The following is a 20,286-nucleotide window of genomic DNA, read 5'->3' on the forward strand; positions in this document are numbered from 1 at the left end:
TCAGCAAGTACAAAAGCCAGTATTACGGTAACAGAGCCTTGTTAAAAAAAAAAAAAAAAAAAAAGAAGAGATCCTTCTCACCCCTCAAACTTGAGAGCCGTGCTCACCTAGACCCTGGCATTAGGATTCTGGAGGAAACGAATGACACACGTTTGGCTCTGGTTCCTTTACAGGACCTGGGTTTTGTTTGTTTTCCTCGTCTGCTCCAGCCTCGTAGCTTTTTCTTCTCGGTCTTATCCCTGTGGAGGTGTCCAGTGTGAGCTCCTGTCCCTGCACCTGGGCCTTGGGTTCAGTCCAGGGCGGTTTTCACCTGCCGGCGCACTGGCTTTTGCCTCTCCTGCCTTCCGTCTGTTGGCACCTGGAATTCCTCCCACTCGTCACCTGCAGGCGTAGCCCTGGGCCCTGCCCTTTCTCCTGCAGTGCCACCTTGTTCTTCTCCTTGGAGCTCTGGCAGCTGTCCCAGCCTACTGCCCACTTGGCCCGCCTGATTGCCGGCCGTGTTCAGTCCTTATCACGCCCTTAACCCCGGTGGGCTTTCCTGTGCCCGATGGTTCTTTCCCCGGCAGGGCTGAAGCCTCTCCAGAGAGGAGTTAAGACGTTCTCCTAATTCTCACAGTGTCTACGTTTACTAGGATTTCTCAAACTCATCCCCTTCGTGAATGTTTTCTCTCCTGTTTCCGATGACGGTTTTTGTTGGCTTCTCTGTAGAGCTGGCCGTCAGTGCAAGGCCAGTCCCGGGACCTAAGGCGAGTTGTGTCGCTTTCATCGAGTGTCGGGATGGAGCCTGGGCTGGAGGCTGACATGCGGGCTGGTGTCCACCGGGCCGTGGAGGCTCGTTTCCGTGACTGAGCGGCAGTCGTGGGCTGCAGGTGCCTCGCGTGGCTGCCAAGACTCAGCCTACACGGCGTGTGGCCGAGGCCGAGGCCGGCACGGGCCAGTACTTCCTGCTGGGTGTGGCTGGCCTTGGCCCGGTGGCCCCAGCTACTGCAGGGCTGACCCTCACCTCCAGCGATGGTGTCTGGGGTTCTGCTGGATTCCTTCCTGCACATTCTCTGACTTCCTGGTTGGGCTGGTCCTTCTTGGAGGCAGGTTTGCGCGGTTTCCAGGAAGGGACGGAGGCTTTCTCTTTCCTGCTCCTGTGGTCACTATGGCACAGCTGGGAGGGGCCGGGGTTCCCTCTGGCTTGAGCACCTCCGCTTGGCTCCTCTCTGGTCCCATCACCTCTGCCCTGTCTGGAGACACAGAACTGACCCTGGCGCTCAGGCTCTGTCCTTACCTCAGCCTGTCCTGTGTCTCTTGTGCGTCTCAGGCCCATCTTCCTGGTCTGGGCTCTCCTTGACCCTGAATGGAGGGCCCAGGGAGTGAGCGTCTCAAGCACCTCACAGCAGGGAAAGGGCTGGGACCTGAGGGAGGGAGCCAGGGAGCCAGCGTGCGATTCAAGGAGGTGTTCGCCCTCAGGGTCACATGCGACTCCTCACGTGCGGTGCCCTTGACAGAGAATATATGATGCCCTGTCGGCTCGTCCTGCAACCTTACGCGCCCAGTCAATGTACAGGGGCGACTGGCCAAGTCAGCCTTAAAAAGTCCTGAATTCACCAAATAATATTTTGTGGTTGTGGTTTAATTTACGTATCAGAAATGTACCATTTTGTGTATACGGCGGGGCTAGACAAACACACGCTGTGTGAGGACCAGCATAATCGAGGCACAGGGCCTTTTCACACCCCCAAACTTCCTCGTGCCCCTCGGTCTCCTCCCTCCCCTTCCCCCACCAAAGGCACCTGATGGGCTGAAGTCTCCATTCACTTTGGCTTCTCAAAGATGCTCACACCCTGAACGCAGGCTGAACTCATCGACTTGCTCTCACCAGTGCAACGTGGGCAGCACGTCCCTTCTGTGACCAGGTTACAGAGGATCCTGACTTCCGTCTTGCTAGGAGACTCTCTCCGCTGGCTTTCCGGCTTGCACGCAAGCTGCCCTATCCAGGAGCCCACGTGGCAGGGACTGAGGGTGGCCTCTGGCCTAGAACCAGCCGGGACCCAAATCCTGACAACAGCCGCGTGCACGAGCTCGGAGCTCAGAGCCTTGGGACGATTGCAGCCCAGCCTCCACCTGGACAGCAGTCCCCGTGAGGCCCCGGAGCAGAGAAGCCAGCCCAGACGTGCACGGGTCCCTGACCCAGAGAAAGCCTGACATAATACATGTGTGTTAGACTGAGCCACCGGGTTTTGGGGTAATTTGCGACGCAGCAATGGATCACACACACAGTTGGTTCTAGCCTCCCGATTAATAGGTGTTCTCTGGTGCCTGGCTTCTCTCCCTCACCCGCATCACTGGCTGGCGTGATAGTCTGTTCCTTCTTACTGCTCAGTAGATTTGTACGGTGCGTAACGGCCCCCATTACACGTCCGCGCCCTAACCCCACGAACCTGTGACTACGTTACATTACCTGGCAAGGGGGAACCAGGGCTGCAGATGGAATTAGGGCTGTTAGCCAGCTAACCCTGAGATGGAGAGATGGTCCTGGATTATCTGGTTGGACGCATTGTAATCACAAGGGTCCTTGTAAACGGAAGACAGAGGCAGGAAAGAGAGTCAAGCAATGTGAGGGGAGGAGGCCTCCGCTGGCACTGCTGGCTTCCAAATGCAAGGGCGAGGTGGCCTCTGGAAGCTGGAAAAGGGCTCTGCCTCAGGGCCTCTGCCGACACCCTGATTTTAACCCAGCAAGACCCATGTCGCGATTCTGGCCTCCAGAACTGTAAGAGGATAGCTCTGGTTGCTCTAAGCTCCTCGGTTTGCACTAATTTGTCACAGCAGCGGTGGACACCCAACGAGAGTGCTGTGGGCAGGCCGCACTGTCCATCCGCTCGCCTGCTGGTGACATGGCGTGAGCCCAGCCCTGGCGGCTCTGCCTGGCTCCACTGTGGCACTCCTGAGAGTTTCAGGACACTGTCTCTAACACGGCCACTCTTGCTTCCACTGTGGGAATACACTGCTCATTTGCTGTTGTATATATTTTTTGAATACAGACTTCATATTTTAGAGCAGTTTTAGGTTCACAGCAAAACCGAGTGCAAAGTACAGAGATTTCCCGAATTTCCCCTGCCCCCCACCTCCCCCACTACTGACATTCCGCGCCAGGGTGGTCCGCTTACCACAACTGATGAACGCACATGGGCCCATCATTATCACCCAGAATCCACAGTTAACACTGGGGTTCACTCTTGGTGGTGTACATTCTATGGATGTGGGCTTTACCCATCATTGTGGTGTCACATACAGTATCGTCACTGCCCTAAAAATCCTGGGTTCTCCCTATTCATCCCTCCGCCCCCCAACTCCTGGCAACCACTGATCTTTTTTTTGTGTGTGTGGTACGCGGGCCTCCCACTGCTGTGGCCTCTCCCGTTGCGGAGCACAGGCTCCAGACGCGCAGGCTCAGCAGCCATGGCTCACGGGCCCAGCCGCTCCGCAGCATGTGGGATCTTCCTAGACCGGGGCACGAACCCATGTCCCCTGCATCGGCAGGCGGACTCTCAACCACTGCGCCACCAGGGAAGCCCAACCACTGATCTTTTCACTGTCTCCATAGTTTTGCCTTTTCCAGACTGTCATACAGTTGGAATCATACGGTTCTGTAGCCTCTTCAGATTGGCTTCTCTCACTTCGTCCTAGGCAGTTGAGTTTCTTCCATGTCTTTTCATGGCTCAACAGTTCATTTCTTTTTAACACCAAATAACATTCCACCGTCTGGTTGTATCTCCTGAAGGCCATCTTGGTTGCTCTCAGGTTTTGAATAAATTATGACTACAGCTGCTATAAGCATCTACGTGCAGGTTTTGATGTAGACCTAGGATCTTAACGCCTTGGGTAAACACCAAGGCGTGTGGCTGCTGAATCCTAAGGTAAGAGTACGTCTGGTTTCGTTAGAAACTGCCCAACTGTCCTCCAAAGGGGCTGCGCCTCCATCGATGACGAGCGTTCCTGTTGCTCCACCACCTCACCAGCACCTGCTGCTGTCAGTGCTCTGAGTTTGGTCATTCTGATGGGCGTGTAACGGTAGTTCGGGGTTTTTTTGTTTTTTTGTGTTTGTTTTTGGCCACGCCTCACAGCTTGTGGGATCCTAGTTCGCTGAGCAGGGATAGAACTCCAGCCCTCGGCAGTGAAAGCTCGGAGTCTTAACCGCTGGACCGCCATGGAATTCCCTCTCATTGTTGTCTTAATTTGCATTTCCCTGAGGACCTATGACGTCGAGCATCTTTTCAGGTGCTTTTTTGCCATGTGACTATTTTTTTGATGAGGTGACAGTTCAGATCTTTGGCCCATTTTTTTAATCAGGTTGTTTATTCCTTATTGTGAAATTTTAACAATATTAAAATTTTAACAATTTTTTAACAATATTAAATTTTTAACAATGTATATTTTGGACAACAGCCCTTTATCATACATTTTGTACATATCTTCTCCCAGTCTCTGGCTTACCTTCTCATTCTCTTGACATTGCTTTTCATAAAGCTGAATTTTATATTTTTAATGAAGTCCACCTTATCAATTCTTTCTTTCACAGACCGTCTTCTTTGCCGTTGTGTCTGAAAAGTCATCACCGTACCCAAGGTCATCTAGGTTTTCTCCTATATTTTCTTCTAGTTTTATAGTTTTGCATTTTAGATGTGCGTCTGTGATCCATTTTTGAGTTAGTTTTTGTGAAGGGTGTAAAGTCTGTGTCTAGATTCCTATTTTTTTTTTGCATGTGGACATCCAGCTGTTCCAGCAGCATTTGTTGAAAAGACTGTTTGTTCCATCGTACGACCTTTGCCCCTCTGGGAAAAATCAGTTGATCACATTTACGTGGGTTTATTTCTGGGTTCTCTATTCTGTTCCATTGATCTCTATGTCTTTTCTCTTGCCAATTAAGTCTTGGAGTCAGGTAGCGTCATTCCTCTAACTTCGATCTTCTCCTTCAATACTGAGTCGGCTCTTCTAGGTCGTTTGCCTCCACATAAATTTTAGAATCAGTTTTTCAATATCCGTAAAAAAAACTTGCTGAGATCTCGGTGGAGAGAGCACTGAATCTGTAAAGCAAGCTGGGAAGCACCGATACTTTGACATCTTTGAGTCTTCCTACCCATAAACATGGCTTGCTTCATCAGACTTTTGTGGCTTTCCTCATATAGATCTTGTACATATTTTGTTAGCTATAGAAGCATTTCATTCGGGGGGACGCTAATACATCTTCAGTGTCAAATTCCACTCGTTCATTGCGAATGTATAGGAAGGTGATTGACTTTTGTATATTAACCTTGTATTCTGTAACCTTGCTATAATAGTTTACTAGTTCCAGGAGGTTTTTTTTGTTGATTCTTTCATTTCTTCTACACAGAGGACCATGTGTTCCGTGAACAAAGAAAGTTTTATTTCTTCCTTCCCAGCCTGTATACCTCTTACTTCCTTTTCTTGCCTTGTTGCATTAGCTAGGACTTCTAGTACGATGTTGAAAAGGAGTGGTGACACAGGACATCCTTGCCTTGTTCCTAATCTTAGCAAGAAAGCTTTAAGTATGACGTTAGCTGTAGGGCTTTTGCAGACATCTTATATCAAGTTTAGGAAATTCTCCTCTATTCCTAGTTTATTGAGGGTTTTTATGATGAATGAGTATTAGATTTTCTCAAATGCTTTTTCTGCATCCATTGATATGATCATGTGCTTTTTTCTTATTTAGCTTATTGATGTGGTGGATTACACTGATTGATTTTCAAATGTTAAACTAGCCTTGCATACCTGGGAAAAATCTCACTTCATCGTGGTGTATAATTCTTTTTATACGTTGTGGAATTCAATTTGCTAACATTTTGTTGAGGATTTTTACATCTCTCTGTTCACGAGAGATACTGTACTTTTCTTGTAATGTCTTTGTCTGGTTTTGTTACTAGGTAGGTTAACGCTGAATGCTGGTCTTAGAGAAGGAGTTAGGAAGTATTCCCTCTGTTTCTATCATCTGGAAGAGACTGTAGAAAACTGTTCTCTCTTCCTTAAATGTTTGGTAGAATTCACCAGTAAATCCATCTGGCCCCGGTAACTTGTGTTTTGGAAGGTTTTTTTGTTTTTTTAAATTTTTATTTATTTATTTTTGGTTGTGTTGGGTCTTTGTTGCTGCACATTGGCTTTCTCTAGTTGCAGCGAGTGGGGGCCACTCTTTGTTGCAGTGCACAGGCTTCTCATCGCAGTGGCTTCCCTTGTTGTGGAGCATGGGCTCTAGACGTGTGGGCCTCAGCAGTTGTGGCACACAGGCTCAGTAGTTGTGGCATGCGGGCTCAGTAGCTGTGGCTCGCAGGCTCTACAGCACAGGCTCAACAGTTGTGGCACACAGGCTCAGTTGCTCTGCGGCATGTGGGATCTTCCCAGACCAGGGCTCAAACCTGTGTCCCCTGCACCGGCAGGCAGACTCTCAAACCCTGCGCCACCAGGGAAGCCCATGGAAGGTTATTAATCATTAATACAATTTCCTTAAAAGACAGGCCTACTCAGATTGTTTATTTGTTGTATTTTTGAAGTTTTTTTTTAAAGATTTTTTTGATGTGGGCCATTTTTAAAGTCTTTACTGAATTTGTTACAATATTGCTTCTGCTTTAAGTTTCTGGTTTTTTGGCTGTGAGGCATGTGGGATCTTAGCTCCCTGACCAGGGATCGAAGCCACACTCCCTGCATTGGAAGGCGAGGTCTTAACCACTGGACCGCCAAGGAAGTCCCGAAGTTTTCTTTTTCTTTTTTCTTTCTTCCTTATTTTATTTTAGAAACGATGGTTGAGTTCATGTAAGTTAAATGCATATGGGCTGTGACTCCTCTGGAAATAAACTGTTGGTGATCTTGGGGATGGCTCAGCTGGCTGAAGACCAGCTACCAGACAGCCCCTCCAGGATTCTGCCGTGAGGCCTACGGGTGCATGTGTATGTCCTCTAGCAGGTTCTTGGAGTCTGGGAGGCCGCCTGCCTCTCCCCAGCTCATCTCGCTTTGCATCTCTGCCACTTCCCAGGTTCCAGGAAACAGTCCTTCCTGAGAGCCTACGTTTCTGTATGATTCTGGAGCCCCTCAGGAGGAAATTCTCCAGGGTAGATGCAGCCCAGCAAGACTGAGCCCTGAAGAACATGGTTCCCCCGGGACTTCACAGCCTCGGGCCGGCTCCCGCCTCAGGGCTTTTACACGTGCCTTCCCTTTGCGCGCAGCCCTCTTCCCCCGAGATCCCCACGTGGCTTCCCGCTGCTCGGGAAGTGCCTGGCTTAAAGGACGCCTTCCCCTGGAAGCCTCCCCTCCCCTCTCCCATCTGCTGCGACCCTCCACTTCGGCCTTCTTCTTACGTCACTCTTTCTTTTCCTCCTAGCACGTGTTACTACCTACAATTCAAATCTGCGAGCCTCTAAGTCTGCTCCCACGGGCTGTCAGCTCACGAGGCAGGGCCTTACCTTATCCCTGGAGAGCCTAGACCCCAGCCTGACCCAGAACAGGCGCTCAGCCACTGTCTGGGAATAAACGGATGATTCCTGGCTCCCAGCAGGCCTCCCGTGGTGCCCCGGCCTGACCCTGCCCAGACCAGCTCTGGGGGGCCTAGTGTCAGCAATAAGGCCCTGCGCGAGAGGGCCTTGGAGATCTCCCCCTCTGCGTACAGGCTGCTCCAGGGTGGGGAGGGGCCTGACCCGCTCCCAACCCCAGCCCCCCGCCCAAGAAGACACACCCTCTTCCCAGAGCCAGGCCTTAAGTCTGCAAATGGAGCTTTCCAGAAAACTGAAGCCATGCACAGGGCGGGGAGTGCACAGCCCAGCTCCCAGTTGCTGTGGGAGGTCCCAGGAGGAAAGCCAGCGACAGAGCCCCCTCGCTGCCCGGGCGCCCGGCGGCGTGAGACCTACATGCGGATCTGGGTGTTTTTCAGGGTGAAGCTCAGCTCTTCCAAGGCCTCCTCCATCTCCTGGGTGTTCTGGACCAGTAAGAGGTTCTGCTCTTCCAGGTTCACGAAGACATCCAGGAGCTGCTGGGGCTCCGTGAAGTACAGCTGCAGCTCCTGCAACCAGAGCCACGTGGAGCTGCTGGACGGCGCGGGCCCGGCTCCTGCGGCCCCCGCCCAGAGCGGGCACTGACCTCCCCGTCGCTGTCTGGGTCCTCCTGCACGGGGAGGGTGGAACAGGCCCTGCGGAGACACGGGGTCAGGGAGGCCTGAGGGCGTGACGCCCGCCCCTCGCCCCCTCCTCTGTCCCTCAAGTTGCCGAGAAGGTGGCGCTGGGCTCCTCTCGGCCCCCAGCTGTCACACGGCAGCCAGGGGGAGAGGGTCAGCACCCAACTAGCTCCTCTCATTCCGGCCAGACTACAGCTCGCACCCTCGGGGCCTGTGAGCCCCCATCCCGAGGCGGCTCTGCCCCTCCCCACCGGCTCCTTCCCGCACTCCGGGTGCTCAGCAGCTGTGCACCTGCGGCTCCCCATTCACCGTGCGCCTTTTCTGCCCACCTCCTCTGTCAGATTCGGCCGTGCCACGTGTCCTTGCTGGTCCCACGCACAGCTGTTGTGACACACATGCCACGGGGCAGGGACCATGCTGGGCGGGCCCAGAGGCCACAGGAAAGGCTGCTTGGGCTGCGACACTGCAGGGGGCCCTGGACCGACCTCAAACCCGCTTTCGTCACCCCTCCTGGCCTGCTCCAGCCTGCACCCTATGCAGACACGCAGGTTCTGCTGGCCCCGGAGCTGGCGAGGGGGGCTTGCAGCCGGGGAGAGCTGGGCCGAGGCCTGAGAGACTCCAGGCCCCGACCATCGTGAAGTACGGAGATGACAGCGCAGGGCCCACGCCGACAGCTAACACACTCCCAGGCCTGTGCCCCACACCGTCTGCACATTGATGCCCATTCGGCAAATGAGAAACACGCTCCTCAGAGAGCCAGTCACCTGCCGAGGTCACCGCTAGGACACTCTTGGCCCAGAAGGTGCCCTTCTAAGAATCCTCCTTCCAGGAGGACAGAGCCTGGGGCTGGGCTGGACTTTAGCCCCCACTTGCCCTCTCGGCCGGGTGCCTCGTGCAGCCCACAACCTGCCCACACGTGCTCAGTGGCCCTGGTCACATGGCTAGTAGAGGGCGGGGCCCAGACCTCTGTTCTCAGGGTCTGTCCCGACAGAAGCCTGCTGCTGGGAGCTCCAGGGCTGAGGGCAACGTAGGGCGAGGAAGCACACACACGTAACCTCTTCAGCTGGAAACAGCACCCCCGACAGGGGTTCCTGGGACCAGAGTCAACCTGCTGCGTGGCTTGTGCAGTTGGTGATACGTCCACAACGCTACAGTATCAGAGAAGGAAGTAGCAGGAGACCCAAGTGCAATCATGGCCGTGCTTTGCTGAAACTTCCTGGACTCTGCAGCCCTGGCCCCGAGGGCAGGTGCTGGAAGCGGAGCCAGGGCTCCAGCTTCGCCTGGCTGCTCAAGGCCCCAGTCCCCTCTCCGCTGCGTGGGCAGCACTGCAGGAGGGGCCGGGGTTTGGGGTGGCTGGGCTGGAGGAGCGAGGGGACACGGAGGAGGGAGTGGGGCAGGAGGTCTGTCCCATTGTCACCTGTCACAGCTGGAGAACAGCGGGCATGGAGGGGGGGTGGAGAGGCACTGCAGGAAGGGACCCAGGAGAGCCCGGGGGGCTTGGGGGTCCTAGAGGTGGGTGTCGGAGGGACCACGGGGCAAGTCACCGGGTCTGGATCTGTTTGATTTGCTTGTCCCTTACCATGTTTTTTTAAAGACTTAAAAGTAACTGTCACAGTTAAAATTTGGGACTTCCATATGAAAATCCAGACTTCCTGATTCTCTTGAAAGGCTCGGAGGCTCTGCCAGCCGCCAGCCGGCACTCCTGCCACAGAGGGCGTGGGCAGGTGCGTCCTGTCCCAGGCGCCCACCTAGCTGCTTCATCTGTGTACCTTTGACTGTCCCACCAGCGCCCAACTGGGCCACCCCAACTCAAGTTCACCAAATCAGACAAAAAGAAAGCTTTGCTTGGGAAACATCTCGCTTTTCAGGCTGAAGTCTGACTCCAGACCGTCCAGGCTAGAAACAGCCCCTCCTGACCCTCTCACCCCGGCTGGGGTGCCTCTGGCCGGAGCCACTGGGGGCCGCTCCGCAGCAGGCCAGTCACCTCCATCACCCGCCCCCCACCAAGCCCACTCACCTGGGGCCCAGCCTGCCAGGCCCACTGGGCCGGGGGCCCCCCTGGTGGCTGACAGTGCTGGGCCGGACCTGCCTCAGCTGCGGCACCTGCAGGAGCTTGGTGGCCTTCTCTGGGCCCTGCTCCTCTGGAGGAAGCAGAGGAGGGCTGTCCATCTGCCCCAGCCCGGAGCAGGGCCCCTCCAACCTGGGGCAGCCACATACCTCTGAGATCTGTCCGGCCCTTGATCTCTGGTCCTACAGGAAGCACGGGAGGACTCTCAGATGGCTCAGGGGCACAGAGTTCCCCAGGACCCTCCCCGAGGTCCCCCTCAGCGGCAGGAGGAAGGTTTGCTTTGACAGTCGGCGATTCTCCCAGGAGTGTGTGGGCTGAGCCCGGGGGGCGGGGGGGCTCCGCGAGCAGGGGAAGGGGCCTGGAGCCAGCTGGACACAGGCTCTAGGGGCACCCGGCACGCCCTCTCTCTCCTGCTACCTTTGTCCCCGAGTGTAGAGAACAGCACGTTCTCCTCGGAGGCCTCGACCGCCTCCCTGGTGCTTGTGAGAGATGAGCGCTTTCTCTCCCGTCCCTGCAGCCACTCCTTGGGCGACAGCTTGTACAGGAAATCCTTGTAGACCTTGTAGCGCTGCAGAGTGTCTTCAAACCTGGAGATTTCACTAGACCCGGGAGGGGGCGGGCAAAGTCAGGCTCCGCCCCTGGGCCCCTAGGAGGGGAGGCGGGGCCCGGAGCTCCCAGGCCTCCCGAAGGACAGGCGCCGGAACGCCGTGTGCGGGGAAGGAGGCCGCCCTGCCGGGACCAGCGCGGCTCACACCCCGAGTTGCAGCCGCTCTCAGGGTGGAGCGAGCCCTGCCCGGTGCTGTGGCCTCAGGAAGGCCCCCGACTCTCTCCTGGCCTCGGTCACCTCATCTGAAAAGCCCCACAGGGCTTGGGGTCCCTAGAGAGCCGAGGCTCAGAGGTGTGTGTTGTGTGGGGCTCCTCCGGCTCCCGGAGGTGTGCTGGCCCGGAGGGCGCAGGGCCAGCTTGGCGCCTGACCTCACCTCTTGACGATCGTGATCTGGTTGGTCAGATCGCGGATCTCCAGGATCGTCTCCATCTTCGCTCTGGTCTCCTTCTCAGCCCTGGGGGTGGGGCGGGGAGGGAGCCAATCACAGGGTGTGCAGGAGGGGCGTGCACTCTGCCTTCAGTCAAGGCGGGAGGCGGGGGAGCTGCCAAGGAGGGGCCTGGCTGGCTGGGTGGTGGGTGTGCCAGGCTGGGGTCGGGCTGGGTGGGCGGTGGGTGTGCACAGGCTGGGGTCCGGGCAGCTCACGCTCTCAGGGCCTGCAGGGAGCTGCGGTCGTTTTCCCTGAGGAACTCTTCAAATCGAGCAGCGTCCTTCTCCAGAAACTTCTCCGCCCGCTCCAGCTTGGCCTCCTCCTTGGCCGCCAGCCTCTCCAGCCGCTGGATCTCGTTCCGCTTCATATCCAGGGCGTACTGAGGGCACCGAAGCGGGAGTCACGCTCCGCACAGGGACAGCCCGCTGGGCCCGCGGGGCAGCCAGCCTACCTGGAGGAGGAATGTTTGCCGCTTCTGGGTGATGTAGCTGTGTATGTCATCAGGTTCCATCTTCCTTTCTGCAACAAGAGGCACGAGGCATCTGGGGCGGGCAGGAAGTGGGAGAGAGACCCAAGCCTGCAGCCTTGGGTGGGCACAGCCAGGCAGTGCGGAGCCGGCCTGCCGGCCTGGTGCTACACCTGGCTGTGAGGCCCAGATTACTACAGGGATTGCGAGAGAGCCAGCTCTGGCTCCAGCAAACGGAAAGCAGGCTCTGCTGACATAGTACAGCCTCCATGGCTAGAGACTGGCCAGGTGGGAAGTCCTTCCGCATGTCTGACTCGAGTCTCTCTTGCTGTAGCACCCTTCTCACCTGGAATGAAGCTCTGGACACGCCCACCCTGGAAGTTTTACCGGGCTGGACTTAATAATAAAAGGTCTATGGGCCAGGACAGCGAGAGAATGGGGGCGGTGAGAGAAAGGTGGGGCAGCGTGATCTCTCCTTGGGGTTCCCTAAGCACACAATGTGGGCAGCAGCTAAGTCTACCCTGGCAGGGTTTCAGCCAGGCAGAAGTTACGTGTACCTTCCGGAGTACAAGTAGGGAGGCATCGCAGCTGGGCTCAAGGCCCATGCGGGCCCCCTTCCCTGCCTTTCTGGAGAGGAAGGCCTCCAGCTGTGGATGGAACCGCGGGGCTCTCGGCCTTTTCCCTCAACGCCTCTCCTTTCCCGAAGAAGCCGGTGTGTACACAAGTTCCGTTTTCAGTCTTGAGGTCTGGCCTGGCCTCCCCGGGCTCCTCACGGGAGGTCAGACCTGCTGGGTCCAGCTTTCCCCACCCAGGCGCCACTTGCCGCCCCCACGCCTCAGAAACGGACAGTGAGGCAGAGAAAAACACACGCAGCGCTGCTTCCCTGGTGCAGAGCTCCACACACAGAACGTCCAAGCAAGTTCAGGGCCTCCTACCCAGAACAACAAGCCTCGGGCGTCAGGGGTAGAGGCTGGCGGTCTCTCCACGCTCAAATTCCCATTCAGGGCCCCTGTAGCCCATGGGGTCCAGGGCTCTCTGATCTCAATTGCTTCTTTCTAGTTTACTGGTTTATATTTCACTGGCAGAGTATTAGTGCATTTTTAGTACTTCAGATTTCCTACAGGGTCATAAAAATAATAACAGGTCACACACACACATAGCTTCCTCTCACTACCTGCAGTGTCTGAAGACGTTGAACCCGACCACCCATGAGTCTGGTGCTGTTACCAGCCAGGAGCGGAAGCTGCGGTACAAAGCCGACTTGTCCGGGACAGAGAAGCCATTCAATGCTGAAGCTCAGATGCTCGCCGCCAAGGGAAGCGCCTACGTTTTATACATTGTCCCGCCTGCGTTCACTGCAGGTCAGCATTCAGAGTGCGTGCAATGCTGGGATTCAAAAGCTTTTAGAGCAGCAATCCATGTGGAATTCATCCTTGTACCCCAGGAGGCAGAGGTCAGGCACAGAGAAGACCCCGGCCACACACGCACACTGCACCACAGCCCCGCATCTCCCGAGCCCTTTAAACGCACTGCTCAGACCGCAAGGGCGAAGACGGGATTCTGGGGCGTCAGGGCTGCGGGCGGGGGGAGGGGCACACCTCGGGTCATGGAGAGCTTCCAGGCCGTTTGCTCGTGGAAGATGCGTAGCTGCTCTGCACGCGCCCCCTGCTCCGCCACTTCGTCCTCCAGCTGCAGCTCGCGCCGCAGGCTGGCCTGCCTGGCCGCGACGTTGGACGAGTAGGTCATCTTCTCGTGCACCCGCTGCTTCTTCTTCTGCTCCCGATCCTGGGGTGGGCCGTGTAGGGCAACGGGGTCGGGCGGGGTCGGGCGGGGCCAGCCACCCACCCCTCTCCCGCCCACCAGTCCTCTCCTCGGCTCCCCGTCCGGGGCAGCGGGGGCGGCGGGGGCTTCGGAAGCGCGCACGGCGCGGAGGCGCGCACTTGGCCGGTGTGGCGGCGCGCACGTGCGGAGTGACTTGCGGAGAAGACCCTGGGGCTGTGAGCCTGCGGGAACTGCTCTGGGTACCTGAGCACAGCTACCCAGCGGTTGACAGGGAGGCGGGGCGCCAGATGAACCACAGGATGCCAGCTCAGATACGCATTCCAGATCAGTGGTGCAGGGACACACTCACTAGACATGATCCTCGTTTGTCTGAAGTTCACACTTAAACTGAGTGTCTTGTATTGTGATTTGCTAAACCTTGACAAACCGACGTTGAGGGAAACTAGATCCTCGGAGTTTCCAAAAGAAACTGGAAATCCCAAGTTTGATCTGCAAGCTCCCTACTCACTGTGGGCAGCCCGTGGTCACATGCGGGGCTCTGCACCTCCCTACCTATTCTCCACCCTGCCTGGCCTCTGGCCAGCCACCCCCAGGACTGCATCCGGCCCCAGCCCTTCACTGGGGAGGGTCTCGGGATAGGGTGGGGCGAGGGACTCTTCTTCTGAGGCCTCGTGCCCAGCCCCTCCTGCTGTCCAAGTCCTGGGCATCTTGCTGCCCGATCAGATAAGCCCTCACGTGGGTCTTCATTTGGCTTCCTGCTGGCCCTGCCGCGTGCAACACCTATTCCACCTCTAGTCTGTGGCGGGACCCTACTTTGCACGTCCGTGTACAATGAAGGTGGGAAAATGTCACGCGCTAGAATTCCAGTGGCAGAAGGTCTGCAATTTAAAGACACGGGGCAGCTGCTTGGGGTCAGTGTGAGGAGGTCGGGGCTGTGCTGGGCGGAGGAGTGTGAGGTGGCGACAGGGGCTTTGGAAGGAAGGCAGAGGCTCCCTGAGGCTGCGTCAGGCTGGGAGAAGAACGTCCAGGCTGTGCTGGCACTGGTGGAGAAAGGGGAAGTCCTGTGTGCGCGTGTTGCCATGAGTGCCGCTCAGAGTGGCTCTGTGCCTCTGTCGCTCCGCCTTCCAGGCAGGAGGTGGGGAACACCGACGGCACCGCCTGGATCCTAGGCACAGGGGCGGGGCTGGAGGACCTGCATGTCCCTGTGTGTCCTTGGTCCTGCTCGGGGTCACAGAGGGAGCCACTGCTCTAAGGAATCTCACATGCTGAGCCCTGAGTCGGGGTGGACACAGTCAGCCCATGAGGGAGCCCGGGACGCAGGCCTTGCCTGTGCGTGTGAGAGTGTGTCCCAGAAACACGGCCTGGGGCGTGTGCGTGTGTGTGTGTGTGTGTGTGTGTGTCTGGCCTCCCAGAATCCCAGTGAGGGGGACTGTGCAAGGTTAGAGCATGCGGGAGGGTTCCTAGGGCCTTGAAGGTCAGGGAGAGTCTCAGGAGGGGACAGCGCCTCATGCAGGGGACAGCAGAAGTTAAGGCATGTTGGCTGAGGCTGTAGCCACAGAAACTCCCCCACCCTGACAACAGCCCAGGAACAGTGGTGATGAAGCTGGTAAGACAGTGGGACAAGAGACCTGGGGCCAGGCAGTTGCGAGTGGTTTTCATCGCAAGTGGTGAGCCATTGACTATTCCAGAGTGAGAGAGTGACCTGAGCAAAGGGCAGTGTGGCTGCTGCCGTGTGAGGGAGGAAGGAGCTGCGGGCAGGCTACTCCTCGACAGATACTCACTGATAGAGACTTATTCTGCTCCTGGTGTCTGAGCAAGAAGAAATCCAGGTCCCCAGACACATGGAAAGGATTAGCTGACTGGTCGGGAACAATCGCAGACCCTGGGGAGGGAGATGCCTCGCTGGAGAAACAAGCCAGCTCTTCCAGCCGGTGATCTGGGCCTCTGGGGTCCCGGCACCCTCCCAGCCCAGCAAGGGAGTTCCACGAAAGCACAAGCGAGCAGCGAATGTTCTCTTAGATCCAGCTGTGCCTGAAGTCCACCCCTGGACCTTCCAGCTCTGGTTTAACCTGTTTGGACTCGGGCTTCTGTCCCTGCCATCTGAAAGAGACCTTGTGAACACAGACCTTCCTGTGTCTCAGACCTGTGCTATGTTCCTGGCCCTCTGTCCTCTCTCGCTTAAAGTCTCGGGAACCCCCAGTCCATAGGGGAGAGAAGCTCCACCTGCCCTTTGTAAGTGACGGAAGCAGCTGACCCTGGAGCTGAGGCACCTGCCTGCAGGGGGCAGGGGGAGCCCTGCACTTTGTCCTTGCAGGGGTCTCCCTGAGCCTCCCAGGGGAAGGCTGAGACTGGGAGCTGGTGAGGGCAGAGTGCCTGAAGTCTGGGAGGGCAGGGCAGGAATCTGGGACGTGAGGGCTGCCAAGGATTCCAATCCTGCTGCCTCCCTCCAGTAGTAAGGGGGAGATTCCCGCAGCACAGCTCCCGGTGTCAGAGAAGATGGAACCCAGGGCACCAAACTAAGGGCGTAAAACTATGTTGCTTCCTCCCCCACTACCCTTGATTTAGAAGAAAAAGGGTTCATTGTTAAAAAAAAGGAAATCTCGGGCTTCCCTGGTGGCGCAGTGGTTGGGAGTCCGCCTGCCGATGCAGGGGACATGGGTTCGTGCCCCGGTCCGGGAAGATCCCACGTGCCGTGGAGCGGCTGGGCCCGTGAGCCATGGCCGCTGAGCCTGCGCTTCCGGAGCCTGTGCTCCGCCACGGGAGATGCCACAACAGTGAGAGGCCCGCGTACCGCCAAAAAAAAAAAAAAAAAAAAAAAAAAATTCGAAAGTAAAAGAAAATATCATATATAAAAAAGAACTCCTCCATTTTAAACAACTGCTGATAACATTTCTGGGGGTATTTTTTTCCTAATACTTTTCAATACACATTTTTGATAATTCTATATCTTCCTTAAAAAAAAAACCGAAACACTTTAAAGTTACTAACCCTTTGTGGACAGCATAAGGAAATATTAAGGGCTACCGTAACTCACTTCTTCACGCGGCAGACTCACATGGCAAAGGCGGGCCCCACGGCACCGCCCTGGACATCCTGAGTCCTCCACTGCGCCATCGCTGACTGGCCCTCGGAGTGACTTTCCGAAGGGAGGCTAGAGGGCTGTGAGCAGTTTCCAGGCTTCAGAGACTTAGGTTGACCTGCCTTCCTGGAGGTCGGTCCCATTTTACGCCCTCACCCCCAGAAAGAGGATGCCGTTAAAGGGACATGAAGTTATGCCCTGAGAGTCTCAAAGCACCTCCACACAAGACGTGTGTCAGTTCCCACAGCGAAACGAGCTTGCAGTGGAGAAGCGTGGCAGCCTCCACACCAGCCCGGGTGAGAGGAGTCTGCATCCTGACCCCGGACGTACCCAGGACATGCATCCCTCATGAGGAGGGGTCAGAGAAGCCTAAATACGGGCACGCTACAAAATCTTTTTTCAGCTTTTCTGTAAGAATTAGCTCCTATCAGAAAAGAGTTTTAAAAACTGAGTTGTGCTCAGGCTGAGAAGAATAGAGAAAAATTATCTGCTCCTGGCCCCAGCCCACGGGAGGGAGTCAGCAGGGGCTGTGTCAGTTCCACCCTGCTTTCTGGCAGCGCAGCCCGCCTCTGTGGAAGAGGTTAACTGCAGTAGTTAGCAAGGACTAATGTTCGTAACGACCCAATGAGGTGGGAAACACTGCGACCCCTGTGAGGAAACAGAGGCACCGAGAGGTTAGAAGCTCCCCAAGGCCACGCAGCCGTAAGGAGCTACTCCGAGACCAGCTTCCGAAGCAGAAACTGCCACTGCATTCGGGGAAGAGGGAATGTTTAGCACTAACGCGAAGGGAATCAATGGGTGATGTGAAGACGAGCCCCAAACCCAGAATGGTGATCATTCCAGGCAGACTGTTCCAGAGACTCAGTCGGTTTAACGTTTACACATCAAGCAACGTACTACACCCCATTAACAGAATGAGAAGAAAACGATAGGATCATTTCAATAGATGGCAGGAAAAGAGTTTTTTAAGATTCAAAACTTACTTTGAATAAAAGTCTTAGCAACCTAGGAACAGAAGCAGACACCCCTGATCTGATCAAAGGAAGAATGGTGAGCTGACTCATGGTCCCCAAAGACGTCCGTGCCCTCGTCCGCAGCCTGTGACTGTGTTCCCTTATATAGAAAGGGGGTTTGCACATGTGATCACAGACCTTGAGACAGGAAGATGGTCCTGGATTATCCACATGGGCCCAATGTAATCACAAGGGGCCCTACAGGACGGAGGTCTGGAACAGCAGCAGGCAGAGTGGCAGCAGAAGCAGAGCTGGGGAGACGCCGCGGAGACGGGAAGAGGCTGCTCTCGGGGGTGGAGGAGCGCAGGCGCCTCTAGAAGCTGGAGAAGGCGGGAAACAGATTCTCCCCTGGAGCCCCAGAAGGAGCCAGCTCTGGAGGCGCCTTGATTCCAGCCCTGTAACATTCATTTTGGACTTCTGATTTCTAGAACCCTAATAAACGTGTGTGTTTTAAACCACGGAGTCTGTGGTAATTTGTTACAGCAGCAATGGGAAACCGATCCGTGCAGCCACAAGAAACCGCTAGGTAAAATACTTCCCCCCAACATCGGACACAAGGCACGGATGCCTATCTTAGCAGTGTTGTAATGAGGGTCCTCAGGATGCCACAGGCGAGAAAACGAATAAAAGGTGTAAGGATTGGAAAGAAAGGTGATGGAGTAGGGTAGAAAATCCAAAACACCTACAAACAAAATGGACACAGTTCGATCAATTAGAGACGGTTTGCAGATCTTCTTGTGAAATGAAAAAAGAATGCAGAGAAGATACAATAAACCTATGTCTTCATGACCCTGGGGGTCAGCAAAGAGTTTTAAAACAGGACTTGAAAAGTACTAACCATAAGGAAGTGCTCGGTAAATTGAACTACAAAAGTAGAAACTTTGGTTATTAAAAGGCACCACCAAGAGAGGGAAGGCAACCCACACAGCAGGGGGAGGTATCTGCAATACTCAGAACTGGCGAATGATCTGTAATCAGAATACGTAAAGAGCTCCTAGGAATCATTAAAATAAGAAGACAGACAACCCAATAGAAAAGTGGGGCCGAAACAGGAGGAACAGGTGCTTCACAGCACAGAGTCATCAATGCCCCATAAACGTAAGTAATACTCCTCGCTGGTCACAGGGAATGTGAGATACTAATGCACACCCAAAGGATCAGGTAATACAGAAAGGAAGTATGTGTGCCTGGTGTTGGAGAGGTGTGGAGCAACTGGAACCCTCACATCTGTTGGTGGGCTGTGAACTGCTACAGTCACTCTGGAAGATTGTTCAGCAGCAACTACGAAAGTTTAGCATCCGGCCAGCAATTCCACTCCTCCCTACACACCCAGGGGAAACAGCCCCAGAATCGCACACACAAGAATGTTCACAGCGGGGGGCCCTCGAGATGGCAGAGGGGTAGGACAACGTGGAGTTCACCTCTCCCCAGAAACGCATCAAGAATACATCTACGGGGCCTCCCTGGTGGCACAGTGGTTGAGAATCCACCTGCCAATGCAGGGGACACGGGTTCGAGCCCTGGTCCAGGAAGATCCCACATGCCGCAGAGCAACTAAGCCCGTGTGCCACGCTACTGAGCCTGTACTCTAGAGCCCGCATGCCACAACGACTGAAGCCTGCACGCCTAGAGCCCGCGTGCCACAACGACTGAAGCCTGCACGCCTAGAGCCCGCGTGCCACAACGACTGAAGCCTGCACGCCTAGAGCCCGCGTGCCACAACTACTGAAGCCTGCACGCCTAGAGCCTGTGCTCTGCAACAAGAGAAGCCACCCCAGTGAGAAGCCCATGCACCACAACGAAGTGTAGCCCCCACTCACCACAACTAGGGAAAGCCCACGCCCAGCAACAAAGACCCAATGCAGCCAAAAATAAATAAATAATACATTTTAAAAAAAAGAAAGAAAAGAAATGAGGACAGTCTCAGAGACCTCTGGGACAACATTAAATGCACCAACATTCGAATTATAGGGGTCCCAGAAGAAGAAGAAAAGAGAAAGGGCCCGAGAAAATACTGAAGAGATTATAGTCAAAAACTTCCCTAACATGGGAAAGGAAATAGTCACCCAAGTCCAGGAAGCATAGAGTCCCATACAGGATAAACCCAAGGAGGAACAAGCCAAGATACATATTAATCAAACTAATAAAAATTAAATACCAAGAAAAGTATTAAAAGCAACACGGGAAAAGCAACAAATAACATACAAGAGAATCCCCATAAGGTTATCAGCTGATTTTTCAGCGTAAACTCTGCAGGCCAGAAGGGAGTGGCAGGATATATTTAAAGTGATGAAAGGGAAAAAACTTACAACCAAGATTACTCTACCCAGCAAGGCGCTCATTCAGATTCCACAGAGAAATCAAAAGCTTCACAGACAAGCAAAAGCTAAGAGAATTCAGCACACCAAACCAGCTTTACAACAAATGCTAAAGGAACTTCTCTAGGCAGGAGGGGAAAAAAAAGAGGCCACAAGTAGAAACAAGAAAAGAACAAATGGGAAAGCTCACTGGTAAAGGCAAACATACAGTAAAGGCAGGAAATCATCCATACACAAGTATGATATCAAAACCAGCAACCATGAGAGAGGAGAGCACAAATGCAGGAAATGGGAATTGCATTTGAAATTAAGAGACCAGCAACTTAAAACAACCTTGTATATAATACACTGCTCATGGGAAATGC

At 54.9% G+C, this 20,286-nt stretch overlaps 1 protein-coding gene across 1 annotated transcript in view; it reads right to left on the minus strand.

Moving 5' to 3' along the window:
- The window catches only part of CFAP100 (cilia and flagella associated protein 100), a 46,696-nt gene that overhangs the window by 11,067 nt on the left and 15,343 nt on the right, over positions 1 to 20,286 (minus strand). The window contains exons 3-11 of the mRNA XM_027098410.1: positions 15,293 to 15,393; positions 13,328 to 13,514; positions 11,715 to 11,782; positions 11,479 to 11,642; positions 11,210 to 11,290; positions 10,647 to 10,828; positions 10,087 to 10,411; positions 8,792 to 8,852; positions 7,899 to 8,287 (exon numbers count right to left, since the gene is read on the minus strand). Of these exons, the coding sequence (XP_026954211.1) occupies positions 7,899 to 8,287; positions 8,792 to 8,852; positions 10,087 to 10,411; positions 10,647 to 10,828; positions 11,210 to 11,290; positions 11,479 to 11,642; positions 11,715 to 11,782; positions 13,328 to 13,514; positions 15,293 to 15,393 (1,558 nt within the window). The remainder of the gene's footprint in view (positions 1 to 7,898; positions 8,288 to 8,791; positions 8,853 to 10,086; positions 10,412 to 10,646; positions 10,829 to 11,209; positions 11,291 to 11,478; positions 11,643 to 11,714; positions 11,783 to 13,327; positions 13,515 to 15,292; positions 15,394 to 20,286) is intronic.

This window comes from Aethalodelphis obliquidens, unplaced genomic scaffold, assembly GCF_003676395.1.
Source record: "Aethalodelphis obliquidens isolate GAN/ISIS:26980383/991018 unplaced genomic scaffold, ASM367639v1 scaffold123, whole genome shotgun sequence".
NCBI lineage: Eukaryota > Metazoa > Chordata > Mammalia > Artiodactyla > Delphinidae > Aethalodelphis > Aethalodelphis obliquidens.